This window comes from Nymphalis io, chromosome 6 (assembly GCF_905147045.1).
Source record: "Nymphalis io chromosome 6, ilAglIoxx1.1, whole genome shotgun sequence".
NCBI classification, from domain to species: domain Eukaryota; kingdom Metazoa; phylum Arthropoda; class Insecta; order Lepidoptera; family Nymphalidae; genus Nymphalis; species Nymphalis io.
Genome location: NC_065893.1, coordinates 213,616 through 230,331, shown reverse-complemented (window position 1 = coordinate 230,331; position 16,716 = coordinate 213,616). Strand labels below are relative to the sequence as shown.

Below are 16,716 nucleotides of genomic sequence, written 5' to 3'. Positions count from 1 at the left end.
ACCTATAAAAAGTGAATCCAAAAGACTTTATATAGAAATTCTTCCTTTGATTTATTACTAATTAATTACTTATTTCGCACTCCCAATAAAAACTACTGTGTTTCTTTTCTTTTAAAGTACCATAAAAATAAAAGAAGAAATATTTTGACATTTCTTTTCGCGGTATAAAATAGGTTTTTTCGAGTAAAACACACAAAATGTGTTGACGTTTACAATTTACAGTGAAAAACTTTTAAGATATTCGTATAACTTAAATCATTTGTTGTCATTCATAGGTACGTATTGTTATTTGTCAAATGTTATTGGAAATACTACTCTTTATTTACATTATTAAAGAACTTCCGTCGAGACAGGAAAAGGAAGTGTGAGATCGGTGATCGAAAATGCTTTGTAGAGGAGTTTTAATTTCAACATCCTTATCCTGTTTCTATGTTTTGTATTGTATCAAAAGTTGGAAAAGTTGTCAAACTACAAGCGCGAAATAAAAACTAAAAATGTTATAAGTTTCTACTAGAGTAAATTCGGCATGTGTTGTATGTATTATTAAATACTAAAACAACGAACCGCAAAGTATTAAATTGCCGGAATTTGTAATAGAAGCAGGTGTAACGTAAAATATCTTTGCAACAAGTAAAGGTGATTACTTGACGAAATTATATTAATAAATATGTTATGATTAATATCCTTTAATTACATACAGCTTTAAACACTTTATAGATGCATAAACATGACAACAGAACTCTGTGGCGAAGACGTTATTGTGCGCTTATCATCACCTCAAATTATATCTGTAAGTATATTAACATTAAAATGAGGTCAAGATAATGTTTCAAAAAATAACCTTATCCTTGTACAATTAATAGTTTAATTGCTCCTTATGTTTTTTTTGTAAAATATAACATTTTTCTTTTAATATAATTATTTTTATATTTATATATTTGAATAAACATTATCTAAATATATTTTACTGTATCATCAGTTAGTGTTATTATCAACATATTTAGTTACATTCAGTTCAGACAATATAAATATGTGATAGGTAATTTTGTTGGTGACAAAATATAATGGCTGAAGTTATGCTGTAAATGTGCAGTGACGAAAAAGTTTTTACATAACTTGAGTCCTTATTTAGATTTTGTGAATGCAATTCATGTTATTATTATAATATGAAAACAAATTTATTATTATGTTAACAATAAACTTGTTATTTTAAAATAGCTAATTTCTTTATTAGCTATAGAAGCATTACACATTTATTGACAATCAAAGAATATAAAGACGCTACTAGAGCATAAGGACTTATGATGGTAATGAATGTTGCTTGCTCTTCTTGTTTATGAATCTGAATAAAAATTCAGATTCATAAATAACTACTAATTGATATGAAACATTCAATTTAATAGTTTACTGACAGTCTGTAAAGTATGCCTGTACAGTCCACATACATTATTTCCGTACATGTGGATTTTGTCATTAGCAATCAGACATTGATATAAGTTATATTCATTAGTTTCAGTCAGTTCACATTAATTTGCCAATTGGTTTGTGTCCTTAAAACTAATTACAAGTCAATACTTCACTAATTATCATACCAACCACACATATTTTCCTACCATTCAACTCCATACCCTTCATGCATCTAAACTAATATTAAAAACGTGGAATTATCTGTCTGTTGGTAAAACCAGTTAACCTGGAACTCCAAGGAACAACATAGGTTACTGTTTATATACCTACCTCTGCCCACCCTTCAACAGGCAGGTGAAATCTAGAACTACATATCTATATTGTACTGTCCACTACTTCTATACTTTCTACCAAATAACTGTAACCGTATATTATAATAAGAAAATTAGTACTAGCAGTAGTAATAATTAGTATTAGTATAGTTTTTTTTTTATATTTTATTGTTCTGTATATAAAATATTAATTTATAATATACCATTATAATTATCTAACCAGAGACTTATATTTACTCCTTAATTTTTTTAGATCTATATATGACTCTGCACTATAGATAATGCTGATTTGGATACTATAAGTAAAGTTTAATAAATAAAATGAAAGCCTTTTTTATTTCTGTATATCATATGTAAATTTAAGAATGGTATAAAATAGAATTGAAATACAATATAATTGAATTTTATTTCAGACGGAGACAATCGTAGCAGCGTCTACGGCCAGTAATGGTGGTGCAGGTGGAGCGAGCAGCTCGGGGACGCGCGTGCAGGCGGGTGGCGTGGAGCTGGGCCGACGCTTGCTGCTGGCGGCGCGGGCTGGCGACACCGGCGCCGTGCTCGACCTCATGGCGAAGGGAGCGCCTTTCACTACGGACTGGGTATGAACCACGTGCTGCTTACTATGTTGGAGCGGTTTAAAGATAATTCATAACATTTCTTTAAAGTGAGTTGCTTAAGAAATTTTTGCTAAAAATTAGGCAGTGAATTTGGTTTGTATTATTTACTATTATTGAATATTTAGTAAATATAGTTCAATTAATAAAAGGTATTCGAAGTTGTTAGTTGAAGTGTATATATAAGTCTTAACTGTTTTTATCTTAAAAGATATTTGGAGAGGTGTGTATGTTCATGAAGATAGAACTCGAATTTTAGTATTAAATCATGATTTAGCAGTCCTGTAATTACATTTCAGCTAGGCACGTCTCCGCTGCACCTGGCGGCCGCCAACAACCACGTGGAGACGTGCGCCGTGCTGCTGCGCGCCGGCGTCAGTCGCGACTCGCGCACCAAGGTGGAGCGCACGCCGCTGCACCTCGCCGCGCACGCCGGACACGCGCGCGTCGTGGCGCTGCTGCTGGACCACGGCGCCATGGTCGACTGTCGGTGAGCGCGCTACTCGTAACTCTGAGCTAATTTAAATCTCTGAGAAAATATTTAATTCAAAGTAAGGAAATCAAATTTCTGTCTCCTCTTTATTTTTCTTTTTACAAATTGGTTATGTATGTTTTACACTATTCAATTAAAAGTTGAATATACTAAGAGGCTACAAACCGTCCTTGTTGTCGCGCCAACGAGGGACACATGTTACTTTTCGAAAGAAAAAAAAGTTTCCGATAGTAGTGGTCGAAGCTAAAGTGTGTATCGTGGACAGGGACATGCTGCGCATGACGCCGCTGCACTGGGCGGCGGCGCGCGGGCACGCGGGCGCGGCGCGCGAGCTGCTGCGGCGCGGCGCCGACGCGCGCGCGCGCTGCAAGTTCCGCAAGACGCCGCGCTGCCTGGCCGCGCGCCGCCGCCGCGCCGACCTGCTGGCGCTGCTCGACGCCGCCGCGGCGGGCGCGCTGCCCGACGCGCCCGGTGCGTGCGACGACACATACTCGATATTATTTCACTTCCTCAGTACGGGTGGTAGGGCTTTTTGTGAGCTCGCCTGGGTAGGTACCACCCACTCATCAGATATTCTACCGCAAAATAGCAGTACTTGATATTGTTGTGTTCCGGTTTGAAGGGTGAGTGAGCGAGCGAGTTTAATTACAGGCACAAGAGACATAAAATCTTAGGTCCCAAGGTTGGTGGCGCATTGTCTATGTAAGCGATGGTTAACGTTTCTTACAATGCCAATATCTATGGGCGTTGGTGACCACTTACCATCAGGTGCCCCGTATGCTTGTCCACCTTCCTATTCTATATAAAAAAACTCCAGTGGCCAACGTATAAAGCTACAGTTTTTGAAGGCGAGTTGGGCCAATAAAAAGAAGTAACAGGAATTCGAATGTGGATACATTACCGGAGTATCGGATTTCAGTCGATCTATAATGGTGATGGATCATAATTGTGAATTGTCATGAAAGTGACGGAATAGAGAGAGATAGAAATAATATAAATGTCCTGGTTGGAGTTGGTCAACAGACGTCCTGTTGACCAACTTTATCATAATAAGAATTTTTGTTTCAGATCAAATGACAGACGACACTTCGAAAATGGAACAAGGTTTTGAAACAATTCAAAGTGAGTTTTTGTGTGCGCACTTATAACTAGCTTATTGATTTACACTTTAGATTCTGAATTCCTAGATAACATCTCTCTCGTTTTAGGAACGCAAGATATCAAACCTCTAACTAAAGTCAGAGTACAGCCAGAGAGAACGATAATTATTGAATCAAAAACGGAGGTAATTTTCTAAAATTAATTATTGTATTAATTCTATATATTATCCAATAGATTAATGTATAACACGCGTATGTACATGTCAGCCAGTCCCGAGCTCGATGTGCAGCGGCGTGGCGTCGGGCGCGGCGGGGGGAACGAGCAGCGCGGCGGGGGCCGCGGGGAGCGCGGCGGGGGGCGCGGGGGGCGCGGAGGGCGGCGCGGCGGCGCTGCTGCGCGCGCACGGCATCACGCTGCTGCCGGCCGACCGCGGCTGCACCGTGCTCACGGCGCTGCGCAGCGGCCGCACCGTCATGCTCTCCGGTAACTTATATACGTCCGTCACATGTACATATCCCGGGACGGACGGAAGAGAATGGATGATTTATCGGGTCCGCTTCGGTATACAACAGTTAGAGTTAGTTTTGGTGTGTAGGTTCGTAACGTTCGTACGTTCCGAAAGTTAATTGCAAGGAATTTTCCAGATGCTGGTAAGCTAATGTTGAAAGAGAGCGGCGATGGCGTTCCCTCGACTGAACCTCGGATCGTCGTCAACGACACGATAGCGACCTCGGCCAGCAACACGACTGTCGACGGAACAAGTGCAGCGATGGATATTATAAGCACAAGTGGTGCAGTCGGTGCGGGCGGGGCGGGAGGTGCTGGCGGCGCGCTAGTGCGCGCGGTGCGGACGATGCGACCCGCGAGGAACGTTAAAGTGGTAACGATTAACAAGCCTCAGCAACCACTCAAGAAGATCATTCATCCGAGTGACCTACAGGTACTTTGTTTATCCTAAATATAGCTGTTATCTATGTAGGTTGTACACATGGCCACTAGCTGTTACGACTAAAATAATAAATGTTAAAGAAAGAAATGTCACGGCTACTTTGTTTATTTAAAAAAAGTCATACAATTGTATGGATCCCAGGATCTGAGGCGTGTCATATCAGTGGTTATGTAACCAGAGATCGCAATTACCAATTTCCAGCAAGTGAAGCTCGTGCAGGTGTCAGGCGCGGAGGGCGCGGAGGGCACGCGGGCGCGGCCGGCGCTCAAGCTATTGCTGAACAAGGCCAACCTGCAGCGCCTGCTCGCCTCCGCAGAGCCGCGACGAGCCGTACCTGCTACCTCGCAGGTACGTGTCGCGTTGTGGGAATTTTTGACATAGATCAAGTTGTGACTTTATTATATTAAATAATAAGATTAATAATAACATATATAATAATACAATACGATATTAAAAGGAATATTTGTGTGGGTTTGAAAATTGCAAGGACTTAGTCGAGTATTCCATGAGCATATTTGTTTCATTTATTTAAATCAACTATCGTTGATACTTGTCTGGATGGAGCGATGTCAACGTCTACGTCATATATATAAAGCCTATTCCAATCACAGGAAAAGTAAAAAAAAAAAGGGAACTTATATCGACATGTTGTCAAATATGATATTTTAATAGTCACTGCAATGTTTCCGATGCAACCAGATTTTTGCCGATATTCGGCTGCAAGATTGCACGGAACCCTAATCCTTTTTCTAAAATAAAAGTAGCCTAAGATACTCCTTATTACATCAGCCAGTGAAAGACCTATTAAAATCGTTACAGCCATTATGGAGATTAGCCTGAACAGACAGACAGTCGGACAACAATTTTTTAGCAAAAATTTGCTAAAAAATTAATAACAATAGTATATGTAGTAAATCAGTTGTCTGGTTCCCACAGCACAAGCTTTGTACAAGCTTAATTTGGGATCAGATGGCCGTGTGTGAAAAATGTCCCAGGATATTATTATTATTATAGGTATATTTTCTGTCTTTCGGGTGTTTGATAACATAATTATAAGTAATGGCTGAATTATCTACCTATACCTAACAAAATAATCTACAAAATTAATATTTGATTTTAATAAACTTAAATAAAAATGTATTAATTTATTATTTAACAAGTTATAATATAATAAACATAATAAATTATAATTAAACAAGTGTTAGCAGAAAGATTTTAAGTATGTGTAATAATCAAGTAAACAGAACATATTTAGTTAATGTTCTTTTTCCAGCCGGTCGCAGAGCTTCCGGCCGAAACAGTGAACATGGAGACGGAGGAGGCCGACGCGGCGGCCGCGGGCTCGGAGTCGGTCGGCGCTCTGCGCGCGCAGCTGCTCGCCGCGCACGCCGCCATCGCCAACATGGCGGCCGAGCTGCGTGTGTGTCGCGCTAAACTCGCACACTACGAAAAAGATCGACCACAGTGAACATGCATATGCCGCCATTTGGTCAGGAAATTTACACAGAAAAGGTTTTCGATAGCGAGAGAACGCACCGAAGCAAAAGCCGTCGAAATCACTCAAACTAGGCCACATGTGTCCGCTCAAGCGACTGTGGAGTATAGTATTAGTTTTAGTTCTCGATCTGTTTGATTTTTTAATTATGATGTATTTTTATACGAGTCGATAATACAAGGTAATATAAAATTATTTGGTTTTGTAAATAAAAATATCCATATCACCACTGAAGTGTCTTGTATCTTTGTGAAGACTGAGCTCTCTTGAATTAAATTTTATAAGAAATCGCACAAAACAAACTTTTTATTCACTAACAAAAAACTGAAAAATGATAAATATGTTTTAAATATTTACAAGTCAATGAAAAACTACTGATATCTACTATTGCTAACAAAACAATCGCATTGCTATATAAACAAATATTTTGCGATGTCTATGGTCAATTCCAATTTATTCCTATATGATATGGAATATATATGTATATTACTGAAAAACACATTATTCAAATACATTTGGCATTTATCATAAACTAAGTTTATATTTAGATAAATTAATGTATCACAAATTCATCAACAAAATCATTAAAGTAGTTTGTAATAAATTATATGTTAGGTATTATCATTTAACAACAAATAAAAGTAATTAAAAACCTATATACTCGCAACCTAGGCCGCATGAAAACAATCCTGTGATTTAGTGAAATCCGAAGTTTGTGTTCATATTTTTTTACTTTTATACTATCATATATTGGTTTTATAAAGCAAATTTTAACATATAAAATAAGTACATAATTAAAGACCTAAGTGTTCGAAGGTTATGTCACATGTTAAAATTTTTGTATATGTCGTTTTCATCATGATACTTTCTTCCACCCGTGTCTTCAATTAGTAAGCCTATTTGTAATAAAGCGCTATCGCCAAATGAAACTTATTTGTTTAACCGTTTATCAACTAAGCTGAGTTATCATTTAAATATTACCACAGAGCACATTATTTCGATTAATTAGTGCCAATTGTTTCAATCAAATCTGTTTTTAATTGAATTGATTCTGTTATTTATTAAAAGTTAAGTTTAAGGTTTAAAAATATAAAACGTTATATACAATAAAAATATTTTTATTATTTCAAATTAATTTTTATTTGTAATTCCAGTTTTTTGCCTTCATCTAAAACATGATGGTTGACATTTCTTACAATGCCAATGTCAAAGGGCGTTTGGTGACCACTTACCATCAGGTGGCCCATATGCTCGTCCACCTTCCTATTCTATATAAAAAAAAAAAATGAATATACAAAGTTGTGATTACTTCTTGCCAGCGGAATATCTATAGAGATAATATAATCTTTTCCAAATATCACGGGATAGCCTTTAATAAATCCAATTCGATCCAATTAAAAAATCGAATATAGAAAAAAGTACATATTTATAGAAAAATGAAAAATCTTCATGGTGAATTTTAAATCATATATGTTTTTAAATATACATAATGATTACAGCTCAAAAATTAACTTGGATTGTATATGTTATAAAATCAAAATATCAAATTGATAAATTTTATTTCATAAAATGCACAAAATCGTGTTGTGGTTTATATTACATTATCAAAAGCCGCGGCTTCGCCAGCGGTGAATCAGTTTAGTGATAAGAATCTTATAAAGTCTGCAATTTTAACATACATGCCTATTTGAATTAAGATCTTAAAATAAAACTTTCAAATCATTATTTACCAGCGGCAGTCTAAAATAAAAAGTGTTTTTTGTTTTTGTTTGTGATAATTTTAATTTGCAACTTACCCGCCGACATAAATCCGCTGGGTAAAGTCGCCGGGTCGGCGTATGTACGGTGTTTAGCAAAATGTGGAATTTGGTTTATTTCTCTAACACTTGGAGGCCTACGTGGCGTCTCGACGCTGCGAGCGCGCCTGCAGCACGTCGCGGAACTGCGCGAGGATTGCATTCTCCCGCTTGGCGCGCTCCTCCTTGCTAAAGGCGGCAAGCGCTCGCTTCTCGTCGGCCGAGTAGATCTGGTTCTCTTTTCTGATACGTACTGCTTCCATACGTCGGTGTCTGGAAGTGTAATTTCACATATAAAGCAGAAAATGAAAATGACTTTTTTTAAATAATAAAAACATTCTTTACAACAATATTAAAAATTGTTTTTTAAATAAGACATTATAATGTTACCTGCTTCCACTCATCACATATCCCACAGATTCATAAGCTGCTATTTCATCTGATGTTAGTCCAATTTCACCCCTTCTTGGAATACGTTTTCCTTCAGCGACATAGGCTGCCATTGCAGCCCCCTCACCCGGCAACAAGGCTCGGCCAAAGTCTTTGTGTCCCAAGGCTGGCCCTACTCGAGGCACTGGCCCGTATGCTTCTGATGCTAGTTCTTCATCATGTTTCTTAGATTTAGATGATTTTGTGGTTGTAGCTTCAACTTCATGCTCTTCTATAGAAATTTAAATAATGCAAATTAGTATAGTTGATAAAGTGAAGTAAGACTACATGAAATATGAATTACATTCTACACTTACTTCCCTTTTCCACCCACAACTCCTCTTCACTGCTGGAGCTGCTGTCACTGCTAGAACTTTTTGATTTTTTCTTAGCTTTTTTTCTTGCTTTCTTTACTTTCTTTAGTTTTTTCTTTAATTTCTTAAGCTTTTTTTTTGTACCATCTTTGTCTTTGGATTTCTTACTTTTCTTCTTTTCTTTGCCAGTTTCTGAATTAATTTCTTGAAGTTCTTCTTCAGAGCTAAGAGATATATTGAACATTTAGTAACATGAGTAATATGATGTGAATTTGAGCAATATCTTTATGAACATAAATAATGCTTTATACATTTCCTTAACATTTTATGATTTTAACAATACAGGTTTGTTGTAACAATTAATTAATAACAAAAAAGTCACTAAATGCATTAATAATAGACATTTTTTTATTTTAATATGACTTGTATCATGTACATTAATTTTTTAAATCTTTGCTTTGTTATTATTTTGAAAATGAACAAGTTTGTTGTGTCTTTTGGTAGTAGCGTAAATAATGCAAATAAACAATTATTAACAGTGAACATAGGTAAGCAAATGATTATAAACTTAGTTTATCATGACATTTTATATGATAAGGTCAAAGGTTATTTTACTTACTCAGGCCTAGTTGGTGATTTTCCCCAAACTGAAGACACCCCAACTTCACCAATTCTCTCTCTTTCTTCTCTCCTCGCATCGAGGAATTCTTCCTCCTGGGGTTTGTAACGACCGCGAGGAGCCTGGTCACCGCTACCTAAACCTTGGAATGAAATAAACAAAGAATTAAAAATACAGATATAACTTAAGACTACTCATTTATCTTAAGTGAAAATGCTTATATACCTCCTCCAAGTCCACCACCTGAAAATTCTTTGTAGGAGCTCCGACCGTGATCTCGATTTTGCGCTCTCTCGCGATTTCTTGTGTAATCCGTGTCATCTTCCCTATGGCGACTTTTTTTCTCTCTTTCATTGCCTACATGTCTATTATTCTCACTGCTGCTACTCCTACGCTTATCTCTAGTATGTCGTTCAATACTGTGTTTGCGTTCTCTGCTGCTGTTCCTATAACGATCATTGCTGTGATCTCTATTACGTTCTCGTTTCTCTCGATCACGGCTTCTGTATCTATCTCGACTACGACTTCGATGTCTTTCAGTACTACGACGTCTATAATCTGCCATTTCTTCTATTTAAAGGCTGATATGCTTTCGCTTAAGCATTTAAATAATTACTTATTGTAATGTAAACTATTCGATTCTTATTTATGTTAAAAATTGAAAATAAATAATAGGGTTCTATGAATCCAACATTGAAACCACCAGAGATTCACTATTCACTACCACAATATATTATGTCAATGTCAATTGTCACTCAGGCATTTATGTCTTAGCACAGATTACAGTAAGTTTTTGTTACATTGATAATCATTAAAAGTCACTCGGCTTAGCTCGCATGGAATTCGGTTTTGACGAAAGTTTTAAAATACCTGGTTAAAAATATATCGTGGGTTTGAAGTTTATTTTCAGGTCAAAGATAAAATTATTAATCATATCGTCACAATCGTAGAATAGTGACGAATATGATATTTGATAAACTTTACAGGGCAGCCATTTCAAATAATATTTTGTATAGGTTTATTGACTTACTTTTTTTAATACAAAAACTATTGTATTGAAAATTGACATAAATCTAAAACAAATAAATCTTTATAAAATAGAATAGAAAAAAAGGGATAAATTAAAAAAAATATGAAAAAGATTCGTTTAGTCAAACGAAAAAGTCGCAAGTTAAATTGATTACCAAGAATAAAGTGAGATTAGCACATAAGAAGAGCATGCGTAGCATGCGGAACAAGTTAATTTAAATATTCCATAGAAGTCTGACGCATTATAATATATGAAAAATTTCTTGTTTTATTTTATTAAATTAAAATAGACACATGGTATAAAAGAAATTACTTAAGCATAACTATTACAGATCTGGAGACCTTGGTGTGAAGTCGTCCTCATCAATGTAATCTTCGTTTGAGAAATCCTTAACTGGAAATCTCTGGTTGTTTTTCACAAGTGTCATCATAACTTTTAATCTTCTATATTTCAGTAAGTTATAAAAAAATATACAGCACATAAGCAAAGTTTAACACATTTTTTTTTAAATTTGCTGCTATAGTTGTAATTACAACGAAAAACGACGCTTCAATAGATCCGCCGGGGAAGGAACGAACTTGAAAAGGAACTCCTACGCATTGTACAAAGATGCACAAATAAATATGCAATTTTCTATTTGTGGTTTTCAAATCCACCAGTATACCGTATGTGTTATTTAAAAACAACTTACAAAACTATTTTTTTTAAATGTGGTATTAATATTTTAAATTTATTATTTTTCAAATACGTAGAATCCCAATGTAGCAAAAAGTGATTTTGACATTTCTTTCAAAACCGACGTTATTCTACGATCATGACGATATACGTCTATATCGTCAATACTAGTACAAATAATAATTTTAGCTTGCTAAATATTAGCGGAATTGCATTGTATCAGAACAATTATATAAGTCAATCAATCAGAATAAAAGTATTTATTAAACGGCATGCAACATTATTTTAAAGTTTTTTTTATGCAATGATTTATATAAAACTAGGGTATCGCTCGCGGTTTCGTCCGCGACATTATCGAAAATCATTTAAAGGATAGATAATAGGTAAAAATATTAAAATATTTGAAAAGAAAGATAATAATAATGTAGATAATGCACTAAAAGCTTAAAAATAATTAGGTAGGTTCTAGGTACCAGTCATCACACCATTCTTCTCATCAATGTAGGGCAATCGAGGGCTCCAAAATAACATCGTGGGGCGTAGCGTAACCTCAGTAAATATACATAGTTTTTTTTAATTAAGCCGTAAGAATCAATTCAATTTGTCATGGTCAATGATTACTGTGACTGCAAAAAGAAACTTGAGATAAATCCGTAACAGTGGCGTAAAAGTGGGCGGTGAGGATAAAAAAGAGGGCAAAACCTAATGTACGTATAAGTAACAAAGCAGCTAGTTTTATTTATTTAAGGCCCGACTTTTCAGGACATGTAACACTTACGTTCGGATTTAGCAAAAATACCCGATAATACCTATCAAAGAATATAATATGCATTTTTAAAGAAAATTGGTTATCTTTACGAGGCTCGGCAAAATAATGCTTGGCTTTAATTAAAATACAAATTACAAAATGCTTTTTCGCACGTATTTAAAATATGATATACTTACAAAATATTTTCCAGTCGTGTACCTATTCAAAATGTAAAACAAAAAACGTGTACTTTATGGTTCACCAATTTTATTTAAAATACAAATTACAGTGTTCCTTCAGAACCTTTGATTGCAATAATTTATTGCAATTGCAAATCTAAGAAAGACTTTAACTTGCACGTATGAAAGTATTGCTTATGTAAATTTGTAATGCGGTACAAATACTATGTACAGTAGCAGCACTAAATCGCTAAATCAAAAAACTTTACAATCGTACTCTTTTTATGGAAAACTGTACAATTTCGACAAATCGTAGAATTTGTAAAATTTATGGCCTTTGGAGTCAGCTTATTTTCATGATCATTAATAAGATCGCTAAATATATTCATGTGAAAATTTATTTTGAATAAATATTTATTAAATAACTCAGTTAGGTATTTAAAAAACCAATTACAAATTATACAATTAGAAAGTATTTGAAATACAAATACCAAATACGTATTTATGTTTCACCTACCTATAAGTAATTCAAATACGTCCCAACCCTGGCTATTTACTCGTACAGGGTCCTGCAGAGCTTTATACAAAAATGTGTCGATTGAAATGGGACGGTATTCAGACACAGTGAACGGATTAGCTTTATTCGGGAACGGGATTGTTTCAGCTTTTTTCAAACGATTGGAAGATAGTGGAGACATTATAATTTAAGCAATAGTCGGAATTAAAATAACCATAGATAAGAAGAAGCGATGTTGGTAAAAAAAATGAAATATTATGAAAATGTCACAAACCTCAAAAGTTTTTTTTGTTACGTAAATCATTCACAACGTAAAAAAACAAAAAAAACCTAAATATAAGTTTGGGTTGGTACACATATTTAGATATCAAAAACAAAAGTTTATAGTAGACACGCATTCAACTGATATTATTTATAAACGAAAATGTACCTTACGATAACGATTCTTAATCCTGTTACAGAAAACATTAAGTTTATTTTGAAAACAGACTATGGAGGTGGAGTTGGGAATATGCAAAGTCGAGAATGCCTTGGCCGCAAATTCTTCAAAGGCGCGCTGCGGCGTATTACCTTCTAGGGCTGACAGTGATGAAATTCTTGTGGGTTTTGCAAGATTTTTGAAATAAAATAACTCTACAAAATTCATCAAAGCATTTTTATGAAACGTCAAGATAAGGATTTATATGATATGTGAAGAGGGAATCCCAGACGTTTTGTATGTGTAGGAGCGGCATTTTTAGGATTAGAGATGAGTATAAACGCATCGAACGAAATTTTACCTTTGAAAATAGGCCATAAAAAAGTAAATAGAAAGTTAGTTATTTTTATCGTTAATGTAAATTATGAAACTATATGTTTATTTTTATTGCATAACAAAATTAAATTTCACAAATGAGCTCCTCAACAGATAATCTCAAGTATCTCAACTTAACGTATCCATGTATATATAAATATATATATTTAAACTTTTGTGTAGTTGTAGTTTTTAATTTGACAATAATGTAGGTGAGTGTTAAGTTTCTGCATTGAATAAAGAAACTTGAATTTGAATTGGAGTATGTATATATTTATTTGTGTATATGTATTAACTGACTGACTGACTGACTGACTGACGTCCGTCCGGAACCAATAGCTCTTAACGGAGTTCCTCTCGAAGTTGTTCAGGATTATGTGTACCTTGGGCAAACTTTGCAGTTGGGTCAAAACAACTTCGAGAGGGAGGCACGAAGAAGAGTACAGCTGGGCTGGGCATCGTATAGAAAACTCGGTCAAGTCTTTTCGTCACGGATACCACAATGCTTGAAGACAAAAGTCTTCAACGAGTGCGTCTTACCGGTTATGACTTACCGAGCCGAGACGTGGACACTGACAGTGCGTTTGATTCACCATTTTAAGGTCGCTCAGCGAGCTATGAAGAGAGCTATGCTCGGAGTTTCTCTGAAGGATCGAATCCCAAATGTGGTGATCTAATAGAGAACCAAGGTTATCGACATAGCCCAAAGGATTAGTAAGCTAAAGTGGCAGTAGGCTGGAAACATATGTCGCAGAACCGACGACCGTTGAAGTAGACGTCCTCCAGCTAGGTGGAGTGACGATATACGCAAGGTGGCTGGCAGCAGTTTGAGATTGAGAGCTGAAAATCGAGCTCAGTGGCGTGTCATTGGAGAGACCTATGTCCAGCAGTGGACGAGAAAAGGATGATGATGATGATATGTATTAACATTCAATGTTCATATACATATATATCATTCTTATTTAAACAAATATTATTCAAAACTGATGTTTTATGTACATTCGCAAACCGGTGCTAAGTCACCGAGGCATATTCTCAAAAACTGTCTGGAAGAGATAGTGATAAGAACAACTTGTTCATATTCTCTTACATTGGTGGTACTACCCACTCATCAAATATTCAACCGTCAAACAGTTAGTATATTGTTGCGTCCCTGTTTAACACAAGGGAGATAACATCTTAGTTACCAAGGATGGTGATGCATTGACGACAAATAAGAAATGTCATATTTCTCAGAGCGCCAATATCCAGGTAGTGGTAGCCATTTCTACTTATCATCAGAAAAAGCAAATATATGTATAATAAAACTGTTTTACATATTATGTCCAATAATTATTATATGGTTTGATTGAAAGAGAAATCATACTCTTTCGTTTCATTTGTTTTAGTTGAATTTCAAGCAATTATAGCAACCCTAGTATTTCTAGTAGGCGCTCGGTGAGTTTAGTTTAATACTGAGTGAAGAAATCAAGCTGCCGCAACGGCGATCGTACTAATCGCAATATCCGACTACCGCAAGAACGGATATTAACTTTGACGTTTTGCTTTCCTGCCGTCAAATAATCTCCAATAAGATGATACAGCCACTTCGTCGGCTTATACTCATTAACTATATTAACATCTGATAATATTGTTATTATGAAATATCTTAAATATATTGAAGACGAAACCTATTGATTACTTATTAGCAAAAGTCGCGGCTTCGTCAGCGTAGAATTCAGTTTGTGACGAAAATACTTCAAAATCTGCCATTTTAACGTATTTTAACGTAATACCGGTTTGAGTTATACATAAATATATTTAAATTATAGGTAGTAGCAGTGGTAGTGTAATATAAAAAATGGTTGTTTTAGTTTCCGTAACTCCCAAATAGCCATATTAACTTAAAAATAGGCAGTTATTTTGAAGTCAGACAGACACTACAATTTTATTTATATGTATTAATTTTAACAATTTTATTTTTATGTAGGTATACATTTTAAATGGATAGAGAAATTTGTCAGTAATATTATTATTAGTGTTTTAAGTTAATAAATATTCTGTAGTACATAATGTTGAAAATATATTTTATTCAATCAAGTATATAATTAACTTTCTTAATTGAATGGAAATTGAAATAGTTTCATCACGTTAACAAATCACTATTGTCTATGATGTGTATTTTTTATTTGTTACGTAACTTGATAAAAAACCTTTTAATTTATATCATAATTACTATATACATAATATGTATTTATACGATCAGTACATACTATAGGCTGATTATATTCCTCGGTCTTCTGTATTATTTGCCTTAGTGTGTGTATGTGGTCTACGGTACTGAAGCCTTTTCGAAACCCAGCCTGTTCCACGGGTTGGAAGTCATCGAATTTTCGGGCAAGACGATTCGTGATTACCCTCGAAAACAATTTGTAAACATGGCTTAAAAGTGAAATGGGGCGGTAGTTTTTCAGAAGAGCTTTATCGCCCTTCTTGAAAAACAGCACCACCACACTTCTGCTCCATGTCTTCGGTGTTATACCATTGTGGAGGAAGGAATTAAAGATGTTAGCCAGCTCTCTCAGAACTGGTGTGCCACCTGCTTTGAGAAGCTCTGAGATAATTCCGTCATCTCCTGGAGCCTTGTTGTTTCCAAGTTGCCCGAGAGCAATCCTAATCTCGCCCAAATCGATGTCGGGAAGATCGTCTGATAGATGTCGTGTTAGTCTGGCTCGTGGGTCATCTGCACTGTGGGACTCAGGTGGAGGTACTGTACGGTTGTGCCTTGTATGGTTCTGAGTTTTGTCAGGTGACAACAGGAGGTATGTGACTTTGCAAGAACCTTTGAGCCCCTATTGAGTGCTATAGCATCTTCAATATTCCGGGTATTCGCTCGTCTTGTGTCACGCCTTATTAGTTTTTTAACCTTCCTGTTAAGTGCCTGACACTCAGATGGCGTCATGTTCTGCTGTTTTCGTCTCCTCGTCATCTCGTTCAGAGTTTCGCCTGCGAGCTTCGACTTACGTCCATTGCTCTTTTGTCGAAAGTAATTTTGGCCTACCTCGCGGATGACACGCACCAGACCATTGGTGGCGTCGTCAATACCCTGCCTGGTTTCCAACATGGCAAATCGGTTCTGTAGTTCCAGCTGGAAGCTTTCGCAACCAGCTTCGACCTGAGGCAGAGTTGGTCTAAGAGTCGACTGCATTAACCGCGATCGTTCTATTTTAGTGTTAATATTCGGGG

General features: G+C 35.8%; 2 protein-coding genes across 5 annotated transcripts; one reads left to right on the top strand and one right to left on the bottom strand.

The window, feature by feature from the left end:
• Positions 1 to 46: 46 nt before the first annotated feature.
• Positions 47 to 7,464, top strand: LOC126769134 (neurogenic locus notch homolog protein 4). Of its 2 annotated transcripts, none has more exons than XM_050487734.1 (11): positions 47 to 275; positions 718 to 790; positions 2,153 to 2,338; positions 2,653 to 2,843; positions 3,112 to 3,317; positions 3,915 to 3,968; positions 4,055 to 4,131; positions 4,214 to 4,430; positions 4,592 to 4,887; positions 5,098 to 5,244; positions 6,170 to 7,464. In XM_050487734.1, the coding sequence occupies exons 2-11, from the start codon at positions 728 to 730 to the stop codon at positions 6,362 to 6,364; spliced, it is 1,632 nt and encodes a 543-aa protein (XP_050343691.1). In that variant the 5' UTR covers positions 47 to 275; positions 718 to 727; the 3' UTR covers positions 6,365 to 7,464. The 2 variants fall into 2 exon arrangements, with proteins under 2 accessions (XP_050343691.1, XP_050343690.1); XM_050487733.1 differs by lacking the exon at positions 47 to 275 and adding an exon at positions 375 to 636.
• On the bottom strand, positions 6,207 to 10,262 carry LOC126769155 (NKAP family protein CG6066). Of its 3 annotated transcripts, none has more exons than XR_007669339.1 (6): positions 9,775 to 10,262; positions 9,550 to 9,691; positions 8,934 to 9,154; positions 8,578 to 8,848; positions 8,188 to 8,460; positions 6,207 to 6,339 (listed from the first exon to the last, which is right to left on the bottom strand). XR_007669339.1 is itself a non-coding variant. In XM_050487775.1 (5 exons), the coding sequence occupies exons 1-5, from the start codon at positions 10,112 to 10,114 to the stop codon at positions 8,286 to 8,288; spliced, it is 1,149 nt and encodes a 382-aa protein (XP_050343732.1). In that variant the 5' UTR covers positions 10,115 to 10,262; the 3' UTR covers positions 7,934 to 8,285. The 3 variants fall into 3 exon arrangements, 1 of the variants encoding a protein (XP_050343732.1); XR_007669340.1 differs by having other exon boundaries at positions 6,226 to 6,339; positions 8,236 to 8,460; XM_050487775.1 differs by lacking the exon at positions 6,207 to 6,339 and having other exon boundaries at positions 7,934 to 8,460.
• Positions 10,263 to 16,716: the final 6,454 nt, after the last annotated feature.

Excerpts from the sequence above, each read along its gene's own strand:
- LOC126769134 (XM_050487734.1), top strand. The coding sequence starts at position 728 with ATGACAACAGAACTCTGTGGCGAAGACGTTATTGTGCGCTTATCATCA. Across the intron at positions 3,318-3,914 it reads CGCGCTGCCCGACGCGCCCG|ATCAAATGACAGACGACACT; the intron begins GTGCGTGCGACG and ends TTTTTGTTTCAG. Across the intron at positions 4,431-4,591 it reads CCGCACCGTCATGCTCTCCG|ATGCTGGTAAGCTAATGTTG; the intron begins GTAACTTATATA and ends GGAATTTTCCAG.
- LOC126769155 (XM_050487775.1), bottom strand. The coding sequence starts at position 10,114 with ATGGCAGATTATAGACGTCGTAGTACTGAAAGACATCGAAGTCGTAGT. Across the intron at positions 8,849-8,933 it reads GTTGTGGGTGGAAAAGGGAA|AAGAGCATGAAGTTGAAGCT; the intron begins GTAAGTGTAGAA and ends AAATTTCTATAG. Across the intron at positions 8,461-8,577 it reads TATGTGATGAGTGGAAGCAG|ACACCGACGTATGGAAGCAG; the intron begins GTAACATTATAA and ends TTACACTTCCAG.